The 22,417-nt window shown below is 44.8% G+C and overlaps 1 protein-coding gene across 3 annotated transcripts; it reads left to right on the top strand.

Annotated features, from left to right (window-relative positions):
- The first annotated feature begins 56 nt into the window (after positions 1–56).
- On the top strand, positions 57–20,056 carry ZNF512 (zinc finger protein 512). Of its 3 annotated transcripts, none has more exons than XM_069012023.1 (14): positions 57–145; positions 2,666–2,724; positions 4,011–4,219; positions 5,971–6,060; positions 9,613–9,696; positions 10,833–10,957; positions 11,333–11,419; positions 13,007–13,105; positions 13,488–13,655; positions 14,264–14,458; positions 15,165–15,266; positions 16,799–16,861; positions 17,420–17,518; positions 17,966–20,056. In XM_069012023.1, exons 1-14 carry the CDS (start codon positions 119–121, stop codon positions 18,287–18,289), a joined length of 1,731 nt encoding a protein of 576 aa, XP_068868124.1. In that variant the 5' UTR covers positions 57–118; the 3' UTR covers positions 18,290–20,056. The 3 variants fall into 3 exon arrangements, with proteins under 3 accessions (XP_068868124.1, XP_068868123.1, XP_068868125.1); XM_069012022.1 differs by lacking the exon at positions 57–145 and adding an exon at positions 156–304; XM_069012024.1 differs by lacking the exons at positions 57–145; positions 5,971–6,060 and adding an exon at positions 156–304.
- The last annotated feature ends 2,361 nt before the right edge of the window (positions 20,057–22,417 follow it).

The following is a 22,417-nucleotide window of genomic DNA, read 5'->3' as shown; positions in this document are numbered from 1 at the left end:
CCCCGCGCGGGCGACAACAGCGCAGCTCGAGGTGGCCGCGCCGCCAGGGGCAGCCGGAAAGAGGCGGGCGGGACCGCGCGGGCGGGTGTGGCGCTGACGTGGCGGCCGCACCGGCACCATGCGGGGCGGCGGCGGTGGCGGCTCGGTGAGTGCCCGCAGTCTTTCCACTGGTGCCGCCGGTGGCTGCCCCGGGGAGCCTGGCTGGTCCGCGGGTCACCGCGAGATGGGCTCCGATGGCGGGACAGCGGGAGCGAGCCGGCTTCCCCGGGACCGCCAGCGGGGCTGTGCGGCCCGGCCCGACGCGGTGAGCGGCCCTGAACGGGCGGCGAGTGGGACGCGTTCTGGGCTCCCGGGTAGCAGCGGCGGGAGCGACCCCTCTCCGCCCGAAGGCCAGGCCGTCCCCCGAGAACTCGGGCCGGGCCCGGTTTTGTTCGGCCCGGAAGCGGGCAGGAACCCCGAGCAGGGCGCTGTTGGCGCCGGCGGTGCGCTTTGTCCGAAAGGCCTTCGTTTACAGGAGGACGTAGTTCGTGGAGTGTGCGGGTAGGATCGGGAACGTGGGGCTGGAACAGGGAGTTCCCCAAAGGATACTTAGCCTTCCCGCGCTTCGCGGGGACAGTCGGGGCCCGCAGGATGCCCGGTGTCCCTACTGGCACTTTCATCACCTCCTGTTGCCATATCAGCCTCCTCACCTCTGGGAGTTTCTCTGCTGTGCTTACGCATCGTCTTGCCCGGCTGGATGCTGTAGAGCAGCCCGTCTCCAGCAGCAGCAGTGTTCCAGCTCACCGGAATGGCCCACAGTCTATAGGCAGACAGAATTCACCACTCTCCATCTTTTCAGGCTCTGGGCCCCTGTTTCCCTTTTTCTCCCCTGTGCAAGGAAGGTGACTTTTTTGTTTTCCTTATGTCCAGCCGTTGGGCATTCCTGCATACATTAGGTCTCTGTTCTTTAGGTAAGAAGTAAACTGTAAATGAAAAAGCATGTAGAACTTAAACACCAGTTTGTGTAGGTGTTTCCTTCATAATTGCTGTTATTAACTTCTCAGAAAGGAAAGCCTGACAGATCATTTGCACTCTCCTTTTTTATTGCGCATCCTTAACTGCCACCGAAGCTCTTCATACTAATCCTCGCTCTTATGCAAATTTTTTTAGTTATAAAACCCCCATGAATCTTGAAACACATGCTACGTTTGCCAGTCATTTCCGTTCTAGCGGTAGATTAAGCCAACGAATTGCAGCAGACTCTGCCTGCCTGTTTATTAATTTTTATCATTGAAACCTCATAGCCCTGATTTTTTCTGGCTGCTGCTCAGTGAGGTTTCTCCACATTTCTCATGTGGGGATTTCCCAGATAATGCTGTTGACACTACTGTTTGGGAGTAAATAATACAAACACAAACATCCAATTGACTTTACTTTCAAAGGAGACAAGATTTGATTGTGAAGTCATTGATCAAGCAGTTACGAATTTCTCTCCTGCTGCTTCCCTGACAATTCCATGAGAAAACTCTGGGGCTGGAGGCCTGACACTCCATAGGCACAGTTTAATCATTCATGTCTTGCTATCAGTGCCTGCTACTGAACTACTTAACTGGTGGTTGGGGTGTCTCTCACCGTTGATAGCGTGCATCACATTTGACTATAAAGAAGACAGGTAATTTAGCCATCATTTCCTTTTTTTTCTGTTTTCTTTTTTGTGTGTGTGGTTTTTTGTTTGTTTTGTTTAGTTGGTTATTTCGGTTTTTTGCTTTTGGGGGCTTTGGTTGGTTGTTGTTGGGCTTTTTGGCTTTTTTTTTTTTTTTTTTTTTTGTTCTTCCAGTTTCTTAGCCGGTTCCTGTACATGGCAAAATACTGCCTTTGTTCCCTGGGTTACAGTTTTGGTATTATATATACTTCCACAGGGCAATGATTTTTATTTTCTAGTTGGCATAACTACTATTTTTTGTCCTGAGTTATCTAACGAAGAATGGCATTGAGTCGTGATTAGTATTTGGAAGAGGGTGGTGGTAAGTGATTGTCCACGCAATAGGAGCAGTGTACAGCAAATGAGTTGTTCATACCGACTTGGAAATGTACATTTAGATAGATGTGTTAAATTACATGTCTTAATAGGAGCATAGCAAGTGATAAGTGACAAAAAATCTGTTAAATAAGAAAAAGGATTCTGTGATGTGGATAAAGTGAACATCTGGGCAGCTGATGGAGTATGACAAAGTGAGATAAAAAATGAAAAGAGGGCATGGAGGAGACTAGTAACAACATTCTTGGCAGGATAAATGCAAGAATTACTTCATTAAGGAAAAATAAGTACTATGTAAAAACTAGCAAATTAGTATCTAAAATATTCGTCATGTGGTAAAGTATAGGCAGAAAACATGTACGGGTGAATGTACTGGAGACAAAGAACACTCCATCACATCCTGTTGCAAGGGGAAAGATTGGCTTTCACGTGGGGAATGTGGAGGGACTCATCCCTGTTTTGATTCCAGTTCCAATTCAGCTGGAGTTGGAAAGGTTAAGCACTCCCAGCTGCAGAAAACAGTGGTTTGTTTTTCAGAGGATGATGTGTGTACATCCTCAAAGTGCAGGTGATTGTGCTTGGCTGCATAGTGAAACATGCTAAAAGGAAACAAATGATGCTGCTAATGTGAATTATTCTCCTTGTTAGGATGCCAGGACTGGACATCACAGACAGCAGAAGCTCAAGAAGTCCTTGGGAAATAAGAAGTATGTGAATGGTTTTTTGTCCAGTTTGACTGAGGGCAAGAAAAAAGCTGAGAGGATCCTAGTGGAAAACCGTATCTGGTCTTTATATAATATTCTGAATTTTAAGAGCTTCAACAATTTTAATTAGTGTGTTGAGAGTCTCAGCTGACTTCACTTACTGGTTTGTAGGAAAAGTCCTTTTCTGATACTTCAGTGTGTATTAGCTTCCATTTATTTTTTTTAAGGATTTTAACATTGTGAAGATAAATATTTTAAGTCCAAATGGTGCTCCAAAATCTATGCATTTTGGGTGTGATTGCAACTTAAAGACAATAATTTGAGAATTCCTCTCCCCATGCTTCTGCAGTACCTTCTGAAACCTAGTATTTAATGACCTGAGCTGGTGTCATCAGTGTCCCCCCCCCTTATTAATTCCTGGATTGATGTGTTAAAAGGCGAGCTCCACAACTCAGAGTATTAATAGAATGGCCATCATAGTCATCACTCAAGTGATCTAGTTATTTCAGTTGGTGATTATAGTAGCAATGGGTTACATTGCAAAATGTTTCTGTTCCCTTTCTTTCATCTTTACATAAATGCTATTTGCCCAGAGAATAGATATTCTGTGTTTCTTTGACCTCTCATTCAGTTTTCTGTCATGTACAGGAATGTAGATGTCCAGGCATTTCAAGGCCTGAGAGAAAAACTTTGGAACGGTGAAGCAAAGTTCCCTCTGATCTCTAGGAAAAAAATTCAGTGCTGCTTATTAGTCTAAAGTAGTCCTAAGGTAGTGTGATTTGTGGGATATACTGGAAGATTGTCTTCACTGCTGAAAGCCTTGCTAGTTAAAATTCTTACTGGCATTAAATCTTTAATTGCGTAGTGCCAGCCCTGACTCTGGGAATAGAGACTGAAGGAGATCTTGCCCTTCGTGGGATGACAAATGTCTCTTTTGTAATGATGGGCTGCAGAAATATTCTTATATTCCAAGGATAAATGTATATATTTTTAATTGAGATTCACTTGACCCGCTTCTAAAGTTGAAAGTTTGAGGTAGGAGGAATATTTTTTTCCGTTCCTCTTGAGAGCTTACTAATGTCATTATCAAAAAGATGTACTGAAAAACAGCACTGAGGATGTTTTATCTTGCTGGCACTTTACAGTTCCCAAAACTCAGGAGATTCATTGAACTGTGAGATTAATTTTTAGAATACTTGGGAAGATGAAAAGGATGTTGTCTGTCAAGTTTATTGTGATTGTGTGTTTATGCATCCATATACACAGGAACTCAACTTGATGTTTTACAGGTCTAAGCAACTTGAGGAGGTGGAAACTGCTGTTCTAGGAGTGAACAGTAACTATGATGACACAGTCAGCAACATTTCCTCTGCCTCACCAAAGGCCCCAGTGAACGGGAGTGCAGAGCCCAGAAGCAAGCGGACCATTCGCAGGCCTGCTTACTGGTTGGAAATGAGAGGAATGAAAAGCAGTGTTAACAAATCTTCAGAAAAAAAAGGTATTTATCGCTGTTTGTTCAAGGCAAAACTGTTTTTCTCTCTGGTTCTTTTGTGAGAGATTAGTGTGCTTCTGAAAGACATGCTGCAGTTCATCCACAAATTACAAGCTTGCTAGTGCTTCCCATGTATTAGAAGAAATGAACTTGCGCCACTGCACAAATACGGATACAGTTCTCTGACATGATGCAGTTCCTTTTGAGTGACTTGTCTGTTAAAATAATCATTCTGTGGCTGAACTCGGTTCTGTCTGTAGAAGAGAGATGATGTAAAGAGTTACACCAGTCATATCAGAAATATGCTTCAAGAGCTTTAAAAACCTAACCATCTACACTAAAGATGGCAAAGGGGACCATTCAGCAGTATTTGGGATTAGACAGCTTTTGTGGTTGGTAGATTAATATTTTTTTAAGGATGTCTTTAATTCTTTTATTTTCTCACATTTGTCAGTTATTATTTTCTGATTTGGAATGGTTTGGGTCTTAGGTTGTTGCAGGAACATTCAGATTTGGCCTAGAGCTGTTTTCCAAACTTCTTGTGTGGAAAACGGAGTCAAAACTTCAGAGAGTCAAAACTTCAACCTTCTTTAATGCACTTTCTTCTTACCTCTTAAGTCAGAATCTGTATTCCATTCTGTTGTGGGGAGAGGCAAATTCGGTAGCTTGATAGAAATGAGATTGCTGTAGCTCCACACCCCCAGGTCCAGTCAGTAGCAAGACTAAGTATTTATTCACGTAGGAACAAACACAGACATACGACGTACGTAAACAGAAGCCACACAGATCAGCATTCACACAAACAGCACCAACAGCCTCCATCATTAAATACTCAATCTGCTCAGTACCTGACCTTTGGATCCCAGTCTCCTCAGCTGCTGGTCCATGGATGTACTGGCCCCTGAGGCTCACAGAGCTGTGCCAGTAGCAGGTGAAGACCTCCTTACAAACAGGCTCATACTCACAGACCCTGCTTGGTGTCGGACATGACAAGATTTGTATACTGACCAGTCACCTATTTACAAGCAGGTGTTCTTTGCTATCCTCCTACACCTCTTTTCCCACACTTGATCAACCCCAAACTGGGTAATTCTTTCCCTCCCTTTGATAGTACTCCTAAACATCCCAGTCTTGTGTAATCCTGAATTGTTCTCCACTCGGATACCATGTGCTACATAACCCTAGGCGTTAACACCATGCTCTCCCTTCTCACTGTTCCCCCCTTCCCCCTTCCAAAGGGTGCTTCAGAGAGGGGTTCCCACTGACTCATCCTTGTGGGGCTCCTGGGACAGACCCAGGATGAAGCTGTCCGTTTCTTCAAGTCCATAGTTGGTGTTCCCTGCCTACCATTGTGCTTCTGTGCTCATCTGTATTCATGGAGATAAGACTTTGCTAGGCTTGGAAATATTCAGGGCAGGCATTATATTATTTGGCTTTCTCTGTGCTCTTTTTTGTGTGAGTGTGGGTGAGGTTTTTATGACATAATCTAGCACCTTCTGTCTCTCTTCCTGAGGATTATTTTTCCAGGCCATGCTGTGGCACTGTTTCTTCCCTAGCTGCTGTATCAGAGGATTGTGGGTGGTGGGGTGCCTAAATGTTGCTGAGTTAGAAGGCTGTGTCCAGTTCAGGTGCCTCACAAGAACTACTTTTTTTATACTAAGCATTGAATATGAGGATAAGATGAGGCAGCAGTAAGACTCAGAGCTGTTATCCAGACTGAATACCAAGACTGAAGCATATCTGTTCTTACTTATCAGGAGAAGTACTTTTGAAAGGCAAGAGGAAATCTGAGGAAAGGGAAGGCAAAGATGTTAAAGAGTCTCCCAAGAAGAAGCAGAAGATTTCGGGTAATACAAATAACTTGTAATTCCTAATTACAAGCCTCCAGATACTTCAGACTTCTCTGCCGAAATGACATCTTCTGGAGTCTTCAAACTCTATTTCTAATTCTAAATGTTTTGTTCCAGGAGACTGTTGACTAGTGTCTGCCTAATCAGTGGGAGGTGATCTAATTTCCGTCTGTCTTAGAAGCCCAGCAAAGGGAGGGAGGAAGGGAATTATGGGAAGTATAGGCCAGTCTGCATCATTTTAATGTCCTAAAAGATTATAGACTAAATAATCAGACACATTACTCATAAATACCTGGAGATTGAGTAGCTGATAACAGTAATATGGGTTTGTTAAGAAGAAATCAAACCCAAACACTTTTCTTTTGCCACAAAGACCAAAGGGAGAAATGCTTGACATCATAGATCTTTCATTTCTTCAAAAGGTTTGTCAATCAGTGGTTAGATGCAAAAGAACGTGTACAAGTGGTGAAAGTAGGAGCAGGTGACACAGAAGTGTACATTTGTTGTCCAGTCCTGCGAGGATGAGGTTAGGAAAGCCAAGGCCAGCCTGGAGTTGAATCTGGCAAGGGATGTGAACAGCAACAAGAAAGGACTCTACAAGTACATGAACAGCAAAGGGAAGACCAGGGAAGGTGTGAGTGCACTGCTCATCAGAGGAGGAGAGCTGGTGACAAATGACACGGAAGAGGCTGAGGTACTCAATGTTTTCTGTGCCTCGACCTTTATCAGTTAAAAGAATCTTTCAGGAATCCCAGGAGCCTGAGACCAGACAGAGGGAAAGTCTGGAACAAGGAAGTCCTACACTGAGTGAAGGAGGAAAAGGTTAGAGCACTTAAACAAACTGGATTTACCAGATCATTTGCCAGTAGTCCTGGTTAAGTGGGAAGGTCTGAGAGGACTGGAGGTTGACCTGTGTGACACCCATCTGCAGGAAGAGTCAGAAGGAGGATCCAGGGAACTACAGACCGGTTGCTCTGGCTTTAGTGCCAGGGAAGGTCATGAAGCAGATTATCTTGGGTACCATCACATGGCATCTACAGGACAATGTGGTGATCAGGCACAGGCAGAATGAGTTTAGGAATGGCAGGTACTGCTTGACTAACCTGGTGTCCTTTTATGACAAGGTGATGCACTTAACAGATGAGAGAAAGGCTGTGGATGTTATTTACCTGGATTTTAGTAAGGCCTTCTGACACCATTTCCCACATCATTCTTCTGTAGAAACTGGATGCTCATGGCTTGGACAGGCACACTCTTTGCTGGGTAGAAAATTGGCTGGATGGCTGGGTGTACAGAGTCATGGGGAATGGAGTGACATCTGTCTGGGGCTGGTCACTAGTCATCTTCCCCAGGGCCCATTATTGGGCCAGTCCGGTTTAGTATCTTTATTGATGATCTAGATGAGGGGATTGAGTGCACCTTCAGTAAGTTTGCAGATGACATCAAGTGGGATGGGATGTGGATCTGCTAGAGAGCAGGAAGGCTCTGCAGAGGGATTGGGACAGGCTGGAATGATGGGCCAAGGCCAACAGTGTGAGGGTCAACATGGCCAAGTGCCAGGTCCTGCCCTTGGGTCACCATAACCCCAGCGCTCCAGGCTGGGGCAGAGGTGCTGGAAAAAGCCCTGGGGGTGTTGGTCAACAGTGGCTCAACACAAGCCCAGCTGTGCCCAGGTGAGCAAGAGGCCAGCCAGTGGCACCTGGGCTGTCCCAGCACTGGGGTGGCAGCAGGGCCAGGACAGTGCCCATCCCTGTGCTGGCACTGCTGGGGCACCTCCAGTGCTAGGGGCAGCTCTGGGCCCCTCCTGACAGGAGAGACCCTGAGGGGCTGGAGCGTGTCCATGGAAGGGAACGGAGCTGGGAAGGGGCTGGAGCAGCAGAAGCAGCTGAGGGAGCTGGTGGGGCTCAGCCTGGAGAAGAGAAGGCTCAGGGGAGACCTTCTCACTCTTTACAACTTCCTGACAGGATGGTGGAGCCAGGTGGGAGTCGGGCTCTGCTTCCACGGAACAAGTGACAGGACAAGGGGAAATGGCTTCAAGTTGCACCAGGTTTAGATGCGATACTGGGAGCAATTTTTTGCCCCAAAAGGACTGTCCAGCCCTGGCACAGCTGCCCAGAGCAGTGGGGGAGTCCCCATCTCTGGAGGGATTTGAAAGGCGTGTGGATGTGGCACTTGAGGATATGGGTTAGCGGTGGCCTTGGCAGTGTTGGGGGAATGGTTGGACTTGATGGTCTTAGAGGACTTTTCCAACTTAAACAATTTATGATTCCGAGTCCCGTGGGGCCTGACAGGTTGCACTGAGTGCTGAGAGCTGGCTGATGTCATTGTGAGGCCACTCTTGATTATCTTTGAAAGGTCGTGGTGACTGGCAGAGGTTGCTGGAGGCTGGAAGAGAGAAAATATCACTCGTATCTTCAAGGACAGAAAGAAGGAAGATCTGGGGAACTACAGGCCAGTCAACCTCACCTCGGTCCCTGGGAAGCTGATGGAGAGAATCATCCCAGAAAGCATTTCTGAACGCGTGAAGGGATTTGGAGTAGTCAGCGTGGATTCATGCAGGGCAAATCATGCTTAAATCAACCTGATAGCCTTCTACGATGAGGTCACTAGCTTGGTGAAATAGGAGTATGGAATGATGGTTCACGGTCGGTCCCTATATTAAATTCTAACTATTGTTTTTGTCACCGAGGACTTGGAAGTATGTAGACAGCACAAAGCTGAAAGTGACAGCAAGTGTACTGGAGAAAAGGCTAAAAGTGAAAGTGGTCTTGACAATAGAGAAACAATTTAAAAATAGAACAGAGAACAGTGTAAAATTAAAGGTGATATCATTTGGGAAGAAATACAGTCACAGCTGAAAAACAAAGAACAACCTCCCAGGAGTCAGTGCTTCAGAAGAGGATTCAAGATCTATATCAGATCAAAAGCTGGGTAGGGACCTGCAGCGTCATAGTTGTTTTTAAGAAGGCAGATGTTAGACTGAAAGCTTTGAGCAGGAATGTAGACTTTGTGAAGTAATTAGACATGTGAAGTAATTCTTTTACTCTAATGCAGGGTCGCTCATGGAATGCTGTTTCCAGGAGTAGGCACTGCAGTTCAGGAAATGTGTGGGCCAGCTGAAGAGGACAGGGATATGAGAGCAAACAGTATAACCCATACTGAAACAATAAGAGTTTTTTAGTCTAAAGAAGACGGGAATTAGTAGAGAAATGAGACTCTCCATTTTGGTTGTCATCAGGTGGACTCAGCCAAACTGTGCACAGAGGATGTTTCCATGTGAAGAGTTACCATTGCCTGAGCTTTGTGTATGAACAACCATAGAGCTTACAGATATTTGGGTGGGACTAATGCCTGCCACTGTAAATTAATTTTGGAAGGGAGTAGGAAACATAATCTTGACATTGCTTTAAAAAAAAAAGCATTGAACATTTCTCGATAACTTTGAGACAGCAGACTAAATAGCAGCCTTCTAGCAAAAAAATCTGCTTTTTATTGTAACAAAGCTAGCAGAACTGAATCTTCTGGCTTGTCTTGTTTGTGTTATAACAGGGAAAAAACAGCACGCTGGAACAAAACAGAACTCTAGAACGAAAGGCCACTGTGCTCAGAAAGAGCCAGAAACCTATGGCACAGGTAAGAAGAGGCAGTTGCTAAGAATTGTTTATGAAACAGATAAATGTGATTCTAGGATTTGAATCTGAGCAACAGCTGTGTTTCTGGTGTTTCTATTCAGTAGTTCACTTTACTGTTGACAAGGAAGAGCTGGCTGCTGTCCTGGCACTGTGTCAGTACTGCAGAGCAGGACTGAAAGGACTGCACACTCCCTGAGTGTAGTTCCACGTGCTCTTGCCATTGCCTAATGTAATAGTGAAGGGGGAATCACTTTTTGAGCTGAACAAAAGCCTGTTAAAATAGTTGCATTATTAAACTCATAAAAATATGTATAGTTTTTACTCAGCAGAATCTGTTTGCAGGAAAAACTCTGTAGCTGTTGCTGTTCCTTTTCTGGGAGCCAGAGACCCAAGCAGTCTGTCCTAGAAAAATAAAATTAGCCTTGATTCAGTGAGTGGAATGCCTTGGTATTTGTAGATCACAGCACTCATTAAACACTGCAGTTTTCTGCCAAGTGCTGTTTGATTCACAAACTTTTCCCCCAGCCTCCTGGAGAGGGACAGTCTGGGCCTGTTATTATTGGGAAAAGAGGAAAGCCTTTGGATCTTGTTAGAATTGGTAAGAATTCAGATAGATGGCTGCTAAACCACTTTCTTCCCACTACCCATTTCAGTAATTTATAATCCTTGTGGATTATGCTAAACTTTTGCCTGGGATTTCACAAAGAGGCCAGAAACTGGAAACCATGCCACACAGGCTGCTTTTCCCTGGCTGTTGAGTAACTTGACCTGGTGGTCTGTGGCTGCTTTTACTGTGAAAACACTTTTGCCCAAAGAAAAGTTTACTCAGCATGCTAAAGTAACTGTTTGACAGAAATTAGCAAAGGAAAAATGTTCATTGGTCAAGTAAAAGAAGGCTCCTTACAAGGGAACGGTAGATTAAAGAGTGTTTGTAAAATGGTCTTTGAAAAGGAGTGATGTGTGCCTTGTGACATTACATTCCTAAAGCTGTAAATGAGCTACACCTATTGAAGTGTAGCTGGACACAAGTTTGGTAGCATGTGACCTGTTTCTTTCTAGGGTTCATTGTGCACATCAGAGGAGGAAAAAAAAAGATCTTGCGTTAGCACTTGTATTCTAAACATAGTGTTTTGACAGGTAGTATGGAAGAGCAATGGTCTTTAGAGATTCAGGACAAAGGCCGAGTTACCTGTCCAACATGCCGGGCTGTGGTGAGAAAGACTGTAGAAGGACTGAAGAAACATATGGTAAATTGCAGGAAGGTAAGAACACAAGAGATGGGCAATGGTTTCTTTACTCCTCTTCAGCTTACCGATAGAAATGCCTGCCTGTTTTGTGTTGTATTTAAAACCAGTTTCATCTCATCATCATGTCCCTAAGCAAGAGTCCTTTATACATCTGTAAGAATAGTGCTTGGTGCTTCGTGCCTAGCCTTTTGCTGGAGGTTTGAGGTAGTGAACAAAGGTATAGTTATTTCATTGTTCCGCTAAATTTTACTCTCCATAAAATCTGTTCTTAGAAGACAGTTACCAGGCCCAAATAAATTGTTCTGCTCTCCTGCTCCTTTCCCCAAAAAGGTTTTTCCACTGCTTTGGTTAATTTACAATTACATGCGCCATGTCCCTGTTTATTCCTAGGAAATGTTCACATGTCATCACTGCGGGAAGCAGCTGAAGTCTTTAGCAGGGATGAAATACCATGTCATGGCAGACCATAACAATCAGGTAACACAACTGCTGTGTATTTAAAACTCCTACAGGCAGAACAGGCTTTGGTCCTTCCCTGGTACACACAGAAACAGAACATGGAGTGGCTTTTTTCAAGTGGTGTAGCTGTTCAAATCTAGTTTAACTATTCTTTTTCCAGTGAGACTTGACATCTGAAAACCAGTAGAATGTTACCAGACATGGTAGGCGTGCAAGATCATAGAAAGAGGGGATGAATTTCTGTTTAGGCTGGTAATAAGTCACACGTAAAAGGCATTCCCAATCAGAAGGGAAAAGATTAGGCTGCAATTTTCAGTCCTTTGCTAGAAAGCAGGAGGTTTTTCTACATCCAGAGCAGACTAGATTTGAGGTAAAAAAGCAGAAGCAGCAATTAGTTCTTGTCTCTCTGTACTGTAAAAATACTAATGCTACAATCTGCTTTTCCTCTTTGCTCTTGCTTTAAAGAAGGCAATGTCTCCTGTTGTAGTAGTGAAGAATTAGAAAAGGTCATTTGGAAGTTTGGGTAAAGTTCAGATAATTCACTCTGAAATTTTTTGCATAATTCCCAGTACTGCAGTTTCTGAACCTACAGCTGTATTAGTAAATGATGCAGGTCAGGGATCAGGTTCTGGCCCTGAGGATTAGGTCTGTTGCTCAGTTCTAACTTTTTACTCAGTCTAGGCGTAATATTAGGTAATGTAGGAAATAATATACAATAACCATCAGAGAGAGAATAAGGAAATTGAGCCGTAGTTTAGCACTGATGAGTAACTGTTACAAGCAGTCTGCTTCACTTTAGTCAGGCTAAGTGGAAGTGGTAGGACCAGTAAATGTTTAAGATGCATCATTTTCTGTCAGTTTACTCCTTTTAAAGATAATTCCTTTTTGGTTTGACCCCAGCCAGCAGTCAAGCCCCATGCAGCCCCTCGCTCTCTCCCCCACCCACAGGATGGGGGAGAGAATCAAAGAGTAAAAGTGAGAAAACTCGTGGATTGAGATAAAGACAGTTCAATAGGTAAAGCAAAAACTATGCACACAAGCAAAGCAAAACAAGGAATTCATTCACCACTTTGGCAGGGAGGTCCAGGCACCTTCAGGACCACAGGGCTCCATCTGGCATAATAGTGACTTGGGACAAGAAACGCCATCGCTTCGAATGTCTACCCCCTTCCTCCTTCTCCCCCCAGCTTTATATGCTGAGCGTGATACTGTATGGTCGGGAATATCCTTGGGGTTGGGTATCCCAGATATGTCCCCTCCCAACTGCTTGTGCACCCCCCCAGGCCACTTGCTGGCAAAGCAGTATGAGAAAAGCCCTTAGCGCTGTGCAAGGGCTGCTCAGCAACAGCAAAACCATCTCTACACTATCAACTCAGCACAATTCCAAAACACAGTCCCATACCAATTTTCACCCCAGCCAAAACCAGCACAGATATAGAAAGTGATCATTATAGTAAATACCTGTCTGTAAAATCCTAAGTTGCAGAGATTTAATTATTTTAGAAGCTTTCCTGCGCCAGTGTGTTGAGTAGTGAATTCCCTGTGAGAAGAACTGTAAATGCTGAGCATCCTGTGTTTTTCATTCATCTTTCTGCTGTGCTTTAGCCAGTTGTGAAGGAGGGAGAAGAATTGGATGAGCAGCTTGAGCGAGACCGCCTTCGGAAGGTTTTGAAGCGTATGGGAAAACTAAAGTGTACAAGGGAGGTAAGCTGCATTGTGCAAAGCGTGGATTAAACAGCAGTGGATGCATAAACATAAAACATGAGAGCACTGTTGAGTATGCTCTGGTGCTGGCCAAAGCAAGATTTGTTTCAAGATCTCAGCTGTGCTTTTAAGGCAGAGTAGCATAAAATCATAGAATAGTTTGGGTTAAAAGAGACCTTTAATAGTCATTTTAGTGCCAATTCTTTGTTGCAGATTTTGTCTGTCTGAATAGACTAACATTAAAGTTTTATACCTGCCTGTCTCTGCTCTGTTAGGAAAAGTGATAGTGCTTTGGTCAGCAAACTGTGAATCCTGTACACACTGGTTGTGTAATCCCTTGAAGAACTGTTTTCTTCCATGTATTTTTCTTCTGTGTTGACAGGGCTGCACGGGCAGCTTCACCAGCATAATGGGATACCTATATCATGTTAAAAAATGTGGGAAGGCTGCTTCTGAGCTGGAGAAAATGGCTATGAAGTGCCATCACTGTGGAAAAGCATACAGATCAAAGGCAGGACTTGTCTACCACCTCCGATCTAAGCACGGGCCGGTGAGTGCACCCTGCAGTGATTGTCAGGGGACTGTGATGGGACTTCAGCCACTCAGACTTGAGACGTGTTTAGGCTTTTGTCTGCTACTTTGATGGGTAATTACAGATCACAAATCTTTGCGTTTTCCTGCCCCTGGATTATTTTGTCCTTGATGGTTTCCTTCTAGCAGCAGCTGTTGCTTGTTTGTGACTAGGATGAAGTTTTTAATAGTAAATCAGCATGGCAACAGTAAATGACCTGATGAAAGACTGATGCTAACGTAACTCGTGAGATGCTTTCCTCTGCTCTTAAAAGACTCACCACTGGAGCAGAACAGGCAGTGCTGTGCTTGTTGTCCATGAGGGTTTTACAGTGAATGATGGAATACCTTTCAAGACTAGCAACTGCGTGAAGCTCTCTGCTTAAGCCTCACTGCTGTGACCACTGTGAGCAGATCTGGGGGCCTGTCTGACTAGTAGGATACGCTTCTGTCCTGTGTCCGTGACAGTGAACAATAGCTGCTGCAGCATATTTATGAGGGATTTGGCAGAACATCTGTTCCCAGTATTTAGTGTAACTGAAGTAGGAAGTAGTGAAGGCAGGTCACCTTTTTGGGCCTTCATTGCAGGTCACTTTCCTCCATGAGGAGAGAAGAACAGAGAACCTGAAAGAAATGAAACGGGAGCAAAACAACACAGGCAGAGTTCAGAGGAGATCTGCAAAGGTGGCGATCTACTATCTCCATGAGCTGGCTGGAGAAGAGCTGGCCAAAGAGTGGCCCAAAAGAAAAGTTCTGCAGGACTTGATTCCAGATGATCGGAAGGTACAAGGCCTTAAAAATGCTTTATAGGGTTCAAGTTTATACCTCCACATCTGATGAGTCTTGTACAGGCTCCTACCCCATGTTTATGGCACATGGAAAGCAATATGTTGTGTGGGGGATTGGGTTCTGCTCTCTCTTGTCTTAGATTACAGTATTTCTGCAGCAGCAATTGCTGTGGTGTAAGTGTTTTGTTCAGGCAAGCTGCAATGACTGTAAAGTCCTATTGCTGGAATTCTCAATGGGCATAAGGAACGTGGGCAGTTATGGGCATGATGTTGCTCACAGGTGATAGGCTCAAGATCACTCCTGCCATGCTGTAAGGCCCCAGCAACCCTTCCAGTCTCCCATACATGCTGTGGTATTTCACAGTGTTTTAGGCTTCAGAATTTCCAGGAGCATCTTTTAAGCTGTGAGGGAAACCCAAGGGAAAATGATGCTTTATGATTTCAGCGGGGTAAGTATATTTAGAGGAATTGTTGTAGTCAAGGCAGTGGGAAGTTTCAGATTCTGATACTGTGGGGGTCTTCTAGATTCAGTTATGTTTCTAGAGAGTCGGTGAGACAGGAAAACATTGATTGTTGGGAGTTTGCCTGTTAGAGTAGGAGAAGAGATAGCACTTCTCTCTCAGCCTGGAAGAGGAGGAGACTTACTTGGCATTCTGTGTAGCCAGCATTACTTCTAGCTCTCGATTCCGTCTTTGTCTCAGCTGAAATACACTCGTCCTGGACTGCCCACATTTAGTCAAGATGTGCTGTGCAAATGGAAAACGGAGATAAAGATGTACCGAAGAGTCCACTGTCCAAATCAGGTAACCCTTAACTGTTACTGAAGCCTCAGAGGGAACAGATTTCAGGTCTGTTTGAGCCAACAGCTTCCCACAACCTTGAAACTGCAGCTGGTCTCTCTGTGGGAGACAAATCCTGCTCTATCTCAATATGGTTGTTCAATGTAATCAAGACCCTGTTTAGTCTTGGGGATGTTTGGGGATGCTCCTTTTGTCCTTTGCATCAAAATGCCCTGGGGATTATCCTTTTGGGAACGTGTGTGAACACTGGAGAGCCAGTAACTTGGTGTCAGGCTGGTACAGTTTTCTCTTCCAGGTGGGCAGTTGGTCCATTTGGAGGTTTGAATAGTGGAAAAATGACAGGCCCCTGCTTTTCTATCTAAATCTAATCACAGAAGGAAGGAGTAGAGTACAAGAGTAAAGAGACTTTGTCTGGCACAGCGTTTAAGTTTTATTCATTGCACTGGACCAGCTTTAAGCCCTATTCAACCTGGCCTTGAGCATTTCCAGGGATGGGGCAGCCACAGCTTCTCTGGACAACCTCTGCCAGGGCCTCACCACTCTGACAGGGAAGAATTCCTTCCCAGTATCCCATCTACCCCTGCCTTCTGGCATTGGGAGGCCATTCCCCCTTGTCCTGTCATTCCAGGTCCTTGTCCAAAGTCCCTGTCCAGCTCTCTTGGGCCCCTTTCGGCACTGGAAAGCTTAGCTTCTTACAATACCTTACAGTCAGATCCAGTGAGAACAAATGGCCCCATTGGTGGAGGTGATGGTGGACATCTCCATGTGATGCATGCTGTTGGAGAGCCAAGGGTCAGTGGCAGCTGCCCTGTGGGTTTGGGGTACAGGGGATGCCTTCCCCCTGCCCTGCCCTACCCCACCCCCAGCGCTCTCTCCCCAGTATTCAGGCTAGTGTCATTTTCAAGTATCAGAATTGCAGCACCATGTTGTATGTGGAGCTGTCTCCAGAGAGCAGCTGTCCTGTGTCACCAGCCAGTAGCCCAGCAGCATGTCTTGCTCCTGCCTCCTGTTCCAGGACCTGGGCTGCGAGCTGAGCACAATGTGGTACCCCAAGACTGATGCCTGAAGCTCCCCATGGGACAGGCCTATAAAGCTGCCCTTTAACTGAGACCGGGAATGTTGTATGCTGTACTTCTGCTCTGTGCCACTAGAGACATGAGCAGTGCAGGAGGGAGAAGTGCCTTGTACCTGCCCCTGTGTGCTCTGTTTGAAATTTTTCTCTGTTGCAGAAAGCAAACTACCATTTTAGTCAGGCTTTTGATAGAGCATGAGTGTAACTGTCGCAGGAGTCTCTTTATTATGTCCAAGTGTGCTCAGAAACTGGAAATAAAAATACTAAGCTTAATGAAAACTTAACTCTTATACTGGTCTTTTTACCAGAACCTTTCTGGCTTTGTAGGATTAGTATCTGCCTCCCTCTACTTCTCTTTTGCGCTTTTGGGATTGCCCTCCTGACATAATAATGCTTTATTGTCCAGGAAGAAGTGATTTTTTGCTAGCATGTTGCTGACATGCTTTTTTTTTTACTGTTTCAGGGTTGTGAATCTGTGTATGGCAGTGTCTCAGGACTCAAATCTCACCTTGGCACATGTACCTTGGTTGGTAGCCTTCCTCTTAATAGCCCCGCTGTCCCTGTCCCTCTGATAACCCTTTATTCAAGCTCTTGTCCTGCCATCTGCTAATCTGAGATCCTCACAAGTTCATGGATTCGTAGAATGGTTTGGGTTGGAAGGGACCTTAAAGATCATCTCATTCCAACCCCCAATTTAGGTGCTCCGCTATGTGCTAAGGAGGTTGCCGTTGCAAACAATACTTGAGACCAGGAGGAAGCACCTTAATGGTATTCCTTTTAATGATACGGCAGTTCTACCTGTAGATTCACAGCTACAAGAGCAGTTTTTCCAGGTGCACTGCCAGAGACCTTACGGCATCTCAGAGAGCAGTCCTGTGCTTCATGGGCACAACTGCTCACTCATGTCAGTGCTCCTGTAGCTAAAGCTTTGTCTAGTGTGGATGAGAGTTTCTAGTTTTTATTGCCGGGTTCTTTCTGAGCAAGATTCAAATGAAATATATAGGTTTATCATCCTCCCAGTCCAGCAACTCTTGATGGATTTTTTTTGTTTGTTTGTTTGTTTGTTTGTTTGCTTTGATGCCAGGGAGACTTTGTGGCTGGTAAATACAAGTGTCTCCTGTGTGAGAAGGAGTTCATTTCAGAGAGTGGGGTCAAGTATCACATCAACTCTGTGCATGCTGAGGTAAGACAGAGTGGAACCTCAAACCCCAGGCTGTTGGAGGTGGGGAGTGTCTTAAGAAAATGCTGGATGTGTGCCCTGTTTTACTTTTTACTTGCTCACCGTTGGGAACAGGTTCCCTAAACTTAGCTGGTCTTATGTATTAGTCTGGGAAGCAAGTGTTCTGTCATATCACATGCCTTGTCCCAAGCTGCTGCTGCTCTGTTCAGCTCTGCAGCATTTCCTGTGCCTTTAACTAGGCAAATATCAAATCAAATCTGAATCCTCTGAGACAGAGTGACACCTGAGGAGACACATGAAAGAGCAGAGCGTTGTTAGGCAGTTGTCTTTCCACATTTCACATTTCAGGGAAACCTTGTCCCACAAGGCAGCTATATTTTAAGTTCTGGTAGGCTTTATTTGGTATTTCCACCACCATCGGTACCAACCTGTTGCCTTCTAAACCTGCAGGACTGGTTTGATGTGAATACAACGACCACCAAAAGCTTTGAGAAGCTAATGAAAATTCGCCAAAGGGAAGAGCAAAGGAAGCAACGGAAGAAACGTCCTTTGACCAGGGGCAAAAAGAAGAGAGCTGGCACCCTGGCTGCCAAGAAGCTCCCCACTGTTGGAGTTGAAAAAATGAGGAGAAGTAAGAGAGGTTGTCCACAGCGAGTGGACAACGAGAGTGCGAGCAGTGAGGAAGGGGCGCCCCAAGTTGCACAGAGAGCTGAAGTTCCAAAAACCAGCCGCAAGCGAGGCCGAAGTAAATCCCTAGAAGATGAGAAGGAGTAATTCTAAAGCTTTTCAGTTACAAGCCCCACTTCTGTCAGGCTCATTACCCACAGCACTAATATAAGCAACCGGATGTCTTTGGGACTGTGACTCAATTCTGCGGGTGACTTTGATACTGAAACTTCTGCATCTGGTCAGTTGTGAGGAATACAAACCAAAGCTGTGGTGCAGAGGCTGCTTCTCCTGGTGTGGTTCCTTTGGACAGTGACACTAACAGTGTACCCAGTGTATTTCCTGCTCTGGTTGCAGTCTCAGTTTGGTCATACTAGTTGCTTGTTTAGTGATTTCCCATACAGCAAGTGTCTGTTTTGTCATCTTCCTCTGATGGGTGAGATCAGGGTTCTTTTTTACAGTTCTTCCCAGAAGGGACTGACTAGCACAATGTTTAGGTGTCTTCAAGGGGGAAATCCTTTCTTGCACAGAATGCAAACTAAACATGAAAACAGTGCTGTGCAGAATGCAAAGGCTCTGGCTTGCCCTATCACTTTCCTGTCTGTTGTCAGCAAGGCTGCCACAAAAGCGATCTTCTCAGTGTTTGCTGTAGCCTGTTGCACAAGGCTCTATTTCGTACACTGGTGTTTAGGCTCAGCACCAGACAGTAACACGTCTACTTGGAAGGGATGGAACGTCATTATTACCCTTGTCAGGAGCCCACTGTTCCCCTGGCATCTGTCTCCTGTAATGCTGGACATTAAAGATATGTAGAAAGTCTTCCAGTGCAGCAAGGAGTGAATGCTCTCAAGCCCTTTGGAGATTCACTGGCCTTACAGAGCCCCCAGTAATTAATGTACTGAGATGGCCTTTGTGTGCCCTCTGAAGCCCACTTGTTTCATACTCGCCTGGGAAGCATACTGCAAGACAGTGCATACGTACATGAGCAGCCTGCTAGTGCTGGGACCATGTTCCATGGAGCTGCCTTGCCAGCATGTGGTTCTTTGTCATGCCAGTGCTCCCACAGTGTCCTTTTTCCCTGCTCGGTGGCAGATACTTCATTGTCTTACATAACCTGTTTCTTTTCAGTATCACCTCTCTGTTCAAATGAGGTATATTAGCAGTGGCTTCCCTGTGTAGAAAAGGTTAAAAGAAGAAGGGTCATTATTTTAAGTCATGTGTTGGCATTGTCTCTGGATCGTAAGGAATGATATCTTCCTGTGCTCCATAAATCATAGAATGTTAAGGTATTGGAATGGACCTTAAAGATCATTTAGTCTCACCCCCCGCTGCCACGAGCAGGGACACATCCCACTAGACCAGGTTGCTCAAGAACTTATCCAACCTGGCTTTGAACACTGCCAGGGTTGGGGCATCCACAACCTCCCTTGGGCAACCTGTTCCAGTGTCTAAATGCAGCGGATGTCATAGAAGCTAGCAGGAAGCAGCAGCACAGGCAGTCCTATTTTTCAAAGAATGGATTCTCCAGAATCTCTGTTATCCAAAGACCCACTGTACCAGAAAATTGCAAAATTTGCACTGTCTGACAAAGTTGCTGGTGCTGAAATTCACAGGGAAGCCATTGCAGTTCCCCAGTCTGGGGAACAGGCAGGTGTTTGTACATGTGTGTTAGTACCAGCATGATCACATTGTTCTTGACAGGGGGGAGTACTTTAGGTCCAAGCTGGTCTCAAGAACTGCCTTTGGAATCAGGTGCTACTGCCTATACAAGTGCTGTGCTGAAAGCAGATGTGTGGACTGTGCAGGGTTTGTTAAGTCTGCAGTGAGATGGGCAAGATCAAAAGACAGCAAAATAAAATGTCACCAATGCGAGAATGTGGTTTCTTGTCTCTCTGGTGCATGGCGTTCTTGGTACCGTCCCTCCTCGCACAACACGCCCCAGCCTGCCTATGAGGTTGTCCTGCATGCTCTGGCGGTGTTCAGTTGCCTTCATGGTTTCTCCTCAGAACTCCACAGCGCTGTACTTTGAGCAAACGTTCACTACCTTCCCACTCAGTACAATAAACCCAGGAATTAAATAAGGTTTTTCTTAGTGGTTTTCAGTCTAGAGTCCTATTTTCTGTCATTTTGAGTCCCTAACTGGACCTGCTCTCTAGATGTGGGTACTTTGTGACTACCTGGGTTTTGTAGTTTCAGTAACATACTCCTCCACATAACATGGCATGTGGGGAAAAAAGCATTCTCCAACAGTCCAGCCCAGTCCATCAGCATTAAAGCAGATTGTTTGCTGGACCGGCTCAAGCTGGTATGAAGTGGTGGCATTGCTGCCACTCCGCAAGCAGGAGAGAGATCTGTCCCGGAGCACCCGCATCCTGCTGTAGCGGGGCTAAGGCAGCCGTGCTCCACTGCTCTGAGGGCAAGGAATTTAGCAGAGGAGCAGAATCCCCTCCCTCACCTCCTGTCCACACTGCTGGATATGCAGCCCCGGATACTGGTGCTTTCTGGGCTGCCAGTGCACATGGCCAGCTTGTATCCAGTTTTGCTATCCCTAGGACCTTGTCCACTGTGCTGCTCTCCATCCATGGATTCCCCAGATTCTTCTGGATGACATCCCTCCTCTCCAGCAAATCAATTGCACTGAGCAGCTTGGATGAAGACATTACACAGCGTGGGCAACAGACCCTTGAGGAATGCTGTCCACTGCCCCAGCAAACTGGTCCTTGCTGTTATCAATTCTACTTGAGCAAGTACATATTTAGAAAGAGATCCAGTTTTGAAGGAATCAGAAGTGATAAAAGAGACCAGCTAGTCACTCAATACTTGTTGCAGTGATTCATTGTACTAAAAAATGCCATGTCTTCTCATTGGAACTTGTTTTCATTTCAGCCTCTGTATCCCATACTCCTGAGTCCTGGTAACTGAAATAGCTTTCCTGCATATTTGTAGTCATAATTAACTCCATACATAATTTGCTGTATGAGCTAAAGAGGCTTGCTAGTCTCAGTCAAAGCAGGTTTTTCTCTTTTTTTTTTTTCTGTTGTGCATTGTTCTTTGCTGACATGTTACATATTGATGGGTGCATTTTTCACTTTTTAAGTCCAGAGAGATGAACCAGGAACCAGCTGCAGTGTTCTGTAACAGTCTGGTTTATATAAGATCCAAAGATAACCTTGCTCTGCTCTCACCTATCTCTTTTTGTCCTCAACTCCACTACACTGTTGATAGTTACTTTTACCGTCTTAAGCACATTTTTCAGTTGTTTTGCAAATGCCTTTGAGGACCCATTTCTTTTGTTTTTAGAAACTCAGCAGGGTTTAAGGCCAGACGGCATATGATGAACATATTCTGAAACATTGTGGTGTATTTCACGAACTACTCTAGCAGAGACCTTAATAACTATGTTTTGTACAGTAACTTTTGAAGAAAGCTTGGTTACATAATCAATTTTTCATTGCTTTAATTTGTCATCAGCTTTTTTAATCTGCAGATTTTCTTTGCAATTGTTACATTATTTCATTAACGTTCTTGATAAAGATGTCAAATAGCTGCAGACTCTGGGATTCTTTAGGACAAATCCTTATTTACGCATTTAATGTATTCTACCAATGCTTGTATAACATGTGGGGCCAAGAACAAGGCCTTAGAGAAATTTATGATGTCAGCAGCTACTTTTACCAACACGGACTTGTAATGAATTGAAGAATGATGTTTACAGAAAACTCTTCTCTGTGAAACCACATGGGTTGGGTCTTACTTATGATGCCCCTTAATGTCAATTGTTGGTGTGTCTGGAAGATTTCAGACTAAACTGTACTTATGCTCATCACACAGCTTATCTTTTATAAAGTACTGGCACTCTTGCTTTGGGGGCCTGGAGGATTTTGGTTTTTTTGGAGGAGAGAGAATATATTTTGGTTTGCAAGTTGTTCAGTTGTTTTGTTTTTTTCTTAATCCTCGAGTGTTTCCCCAGTGTTCCAAGATTTGTTAAAAGTCATTTATAATTCAGTAATTTTCAGGAGATCACTTACCATCCTTCCCTGCAAGTTATGCAATGCAGTAGCTTTAGAATGGTTTAAGCTCTTTTAATAATGCCAAAATGTCAAAAAATTGGAGCTGTTCTATTGAGAGGAAACTGTAACATGGGATGCACTTCACACAGGGACATCCACTTAAGTTTGTCATTCCTGCCTGCAGGGAACAGTCTGATGCTGAGTGTGGCATGTGAGAATGAAATCA

The sequence above is a fragment of the Aphelocoma coerulescens genome, chromosome 3 (genome assembly GCF_041296385.1).
Source record: "Aphelocoma coerulescens isolate FSJ_1873_10779 chromosome 3, UR_Acoe_1.0, whole genome shotgun sequence".
NCBI lineage: Eukaryota > Metazoa > Chordata > Aves > Passeriformes > Corvidae > Aphelocoma > Aphelocoma coerulescens.
This window is presented reverse-complemented; position numbering and strand designations above follow the sequence as displayed.

What these genes read in the sequence shown, in the direction of transcription:
- ZNF512 (XM_069012022.1), top strand. Translation starts at nt 224, where the DNA reads ATGGGCTCCGATGGCGGGACAGCGGGAGCGAGCCGGCTTCCCCGGGAC. An exon ending in AACTAAAGTGTACAAGGGAG is followed by an intron (nt 13,106 to 13,487) that starts GTAAGCTGCATT and finishes CTGTGTTGACAG; the next exon opens with GGCTGCACGGGCAGCTTCAC. An exon ending in GAGTCCACTGTCCAAATCAG is followed by an intron (nt 15,267 to 16,798) that starts GTAACCCTTAAC and finishes TTACTGTTTCAG; the next exon opens with GGTTGTGAATCTGTGTATGG.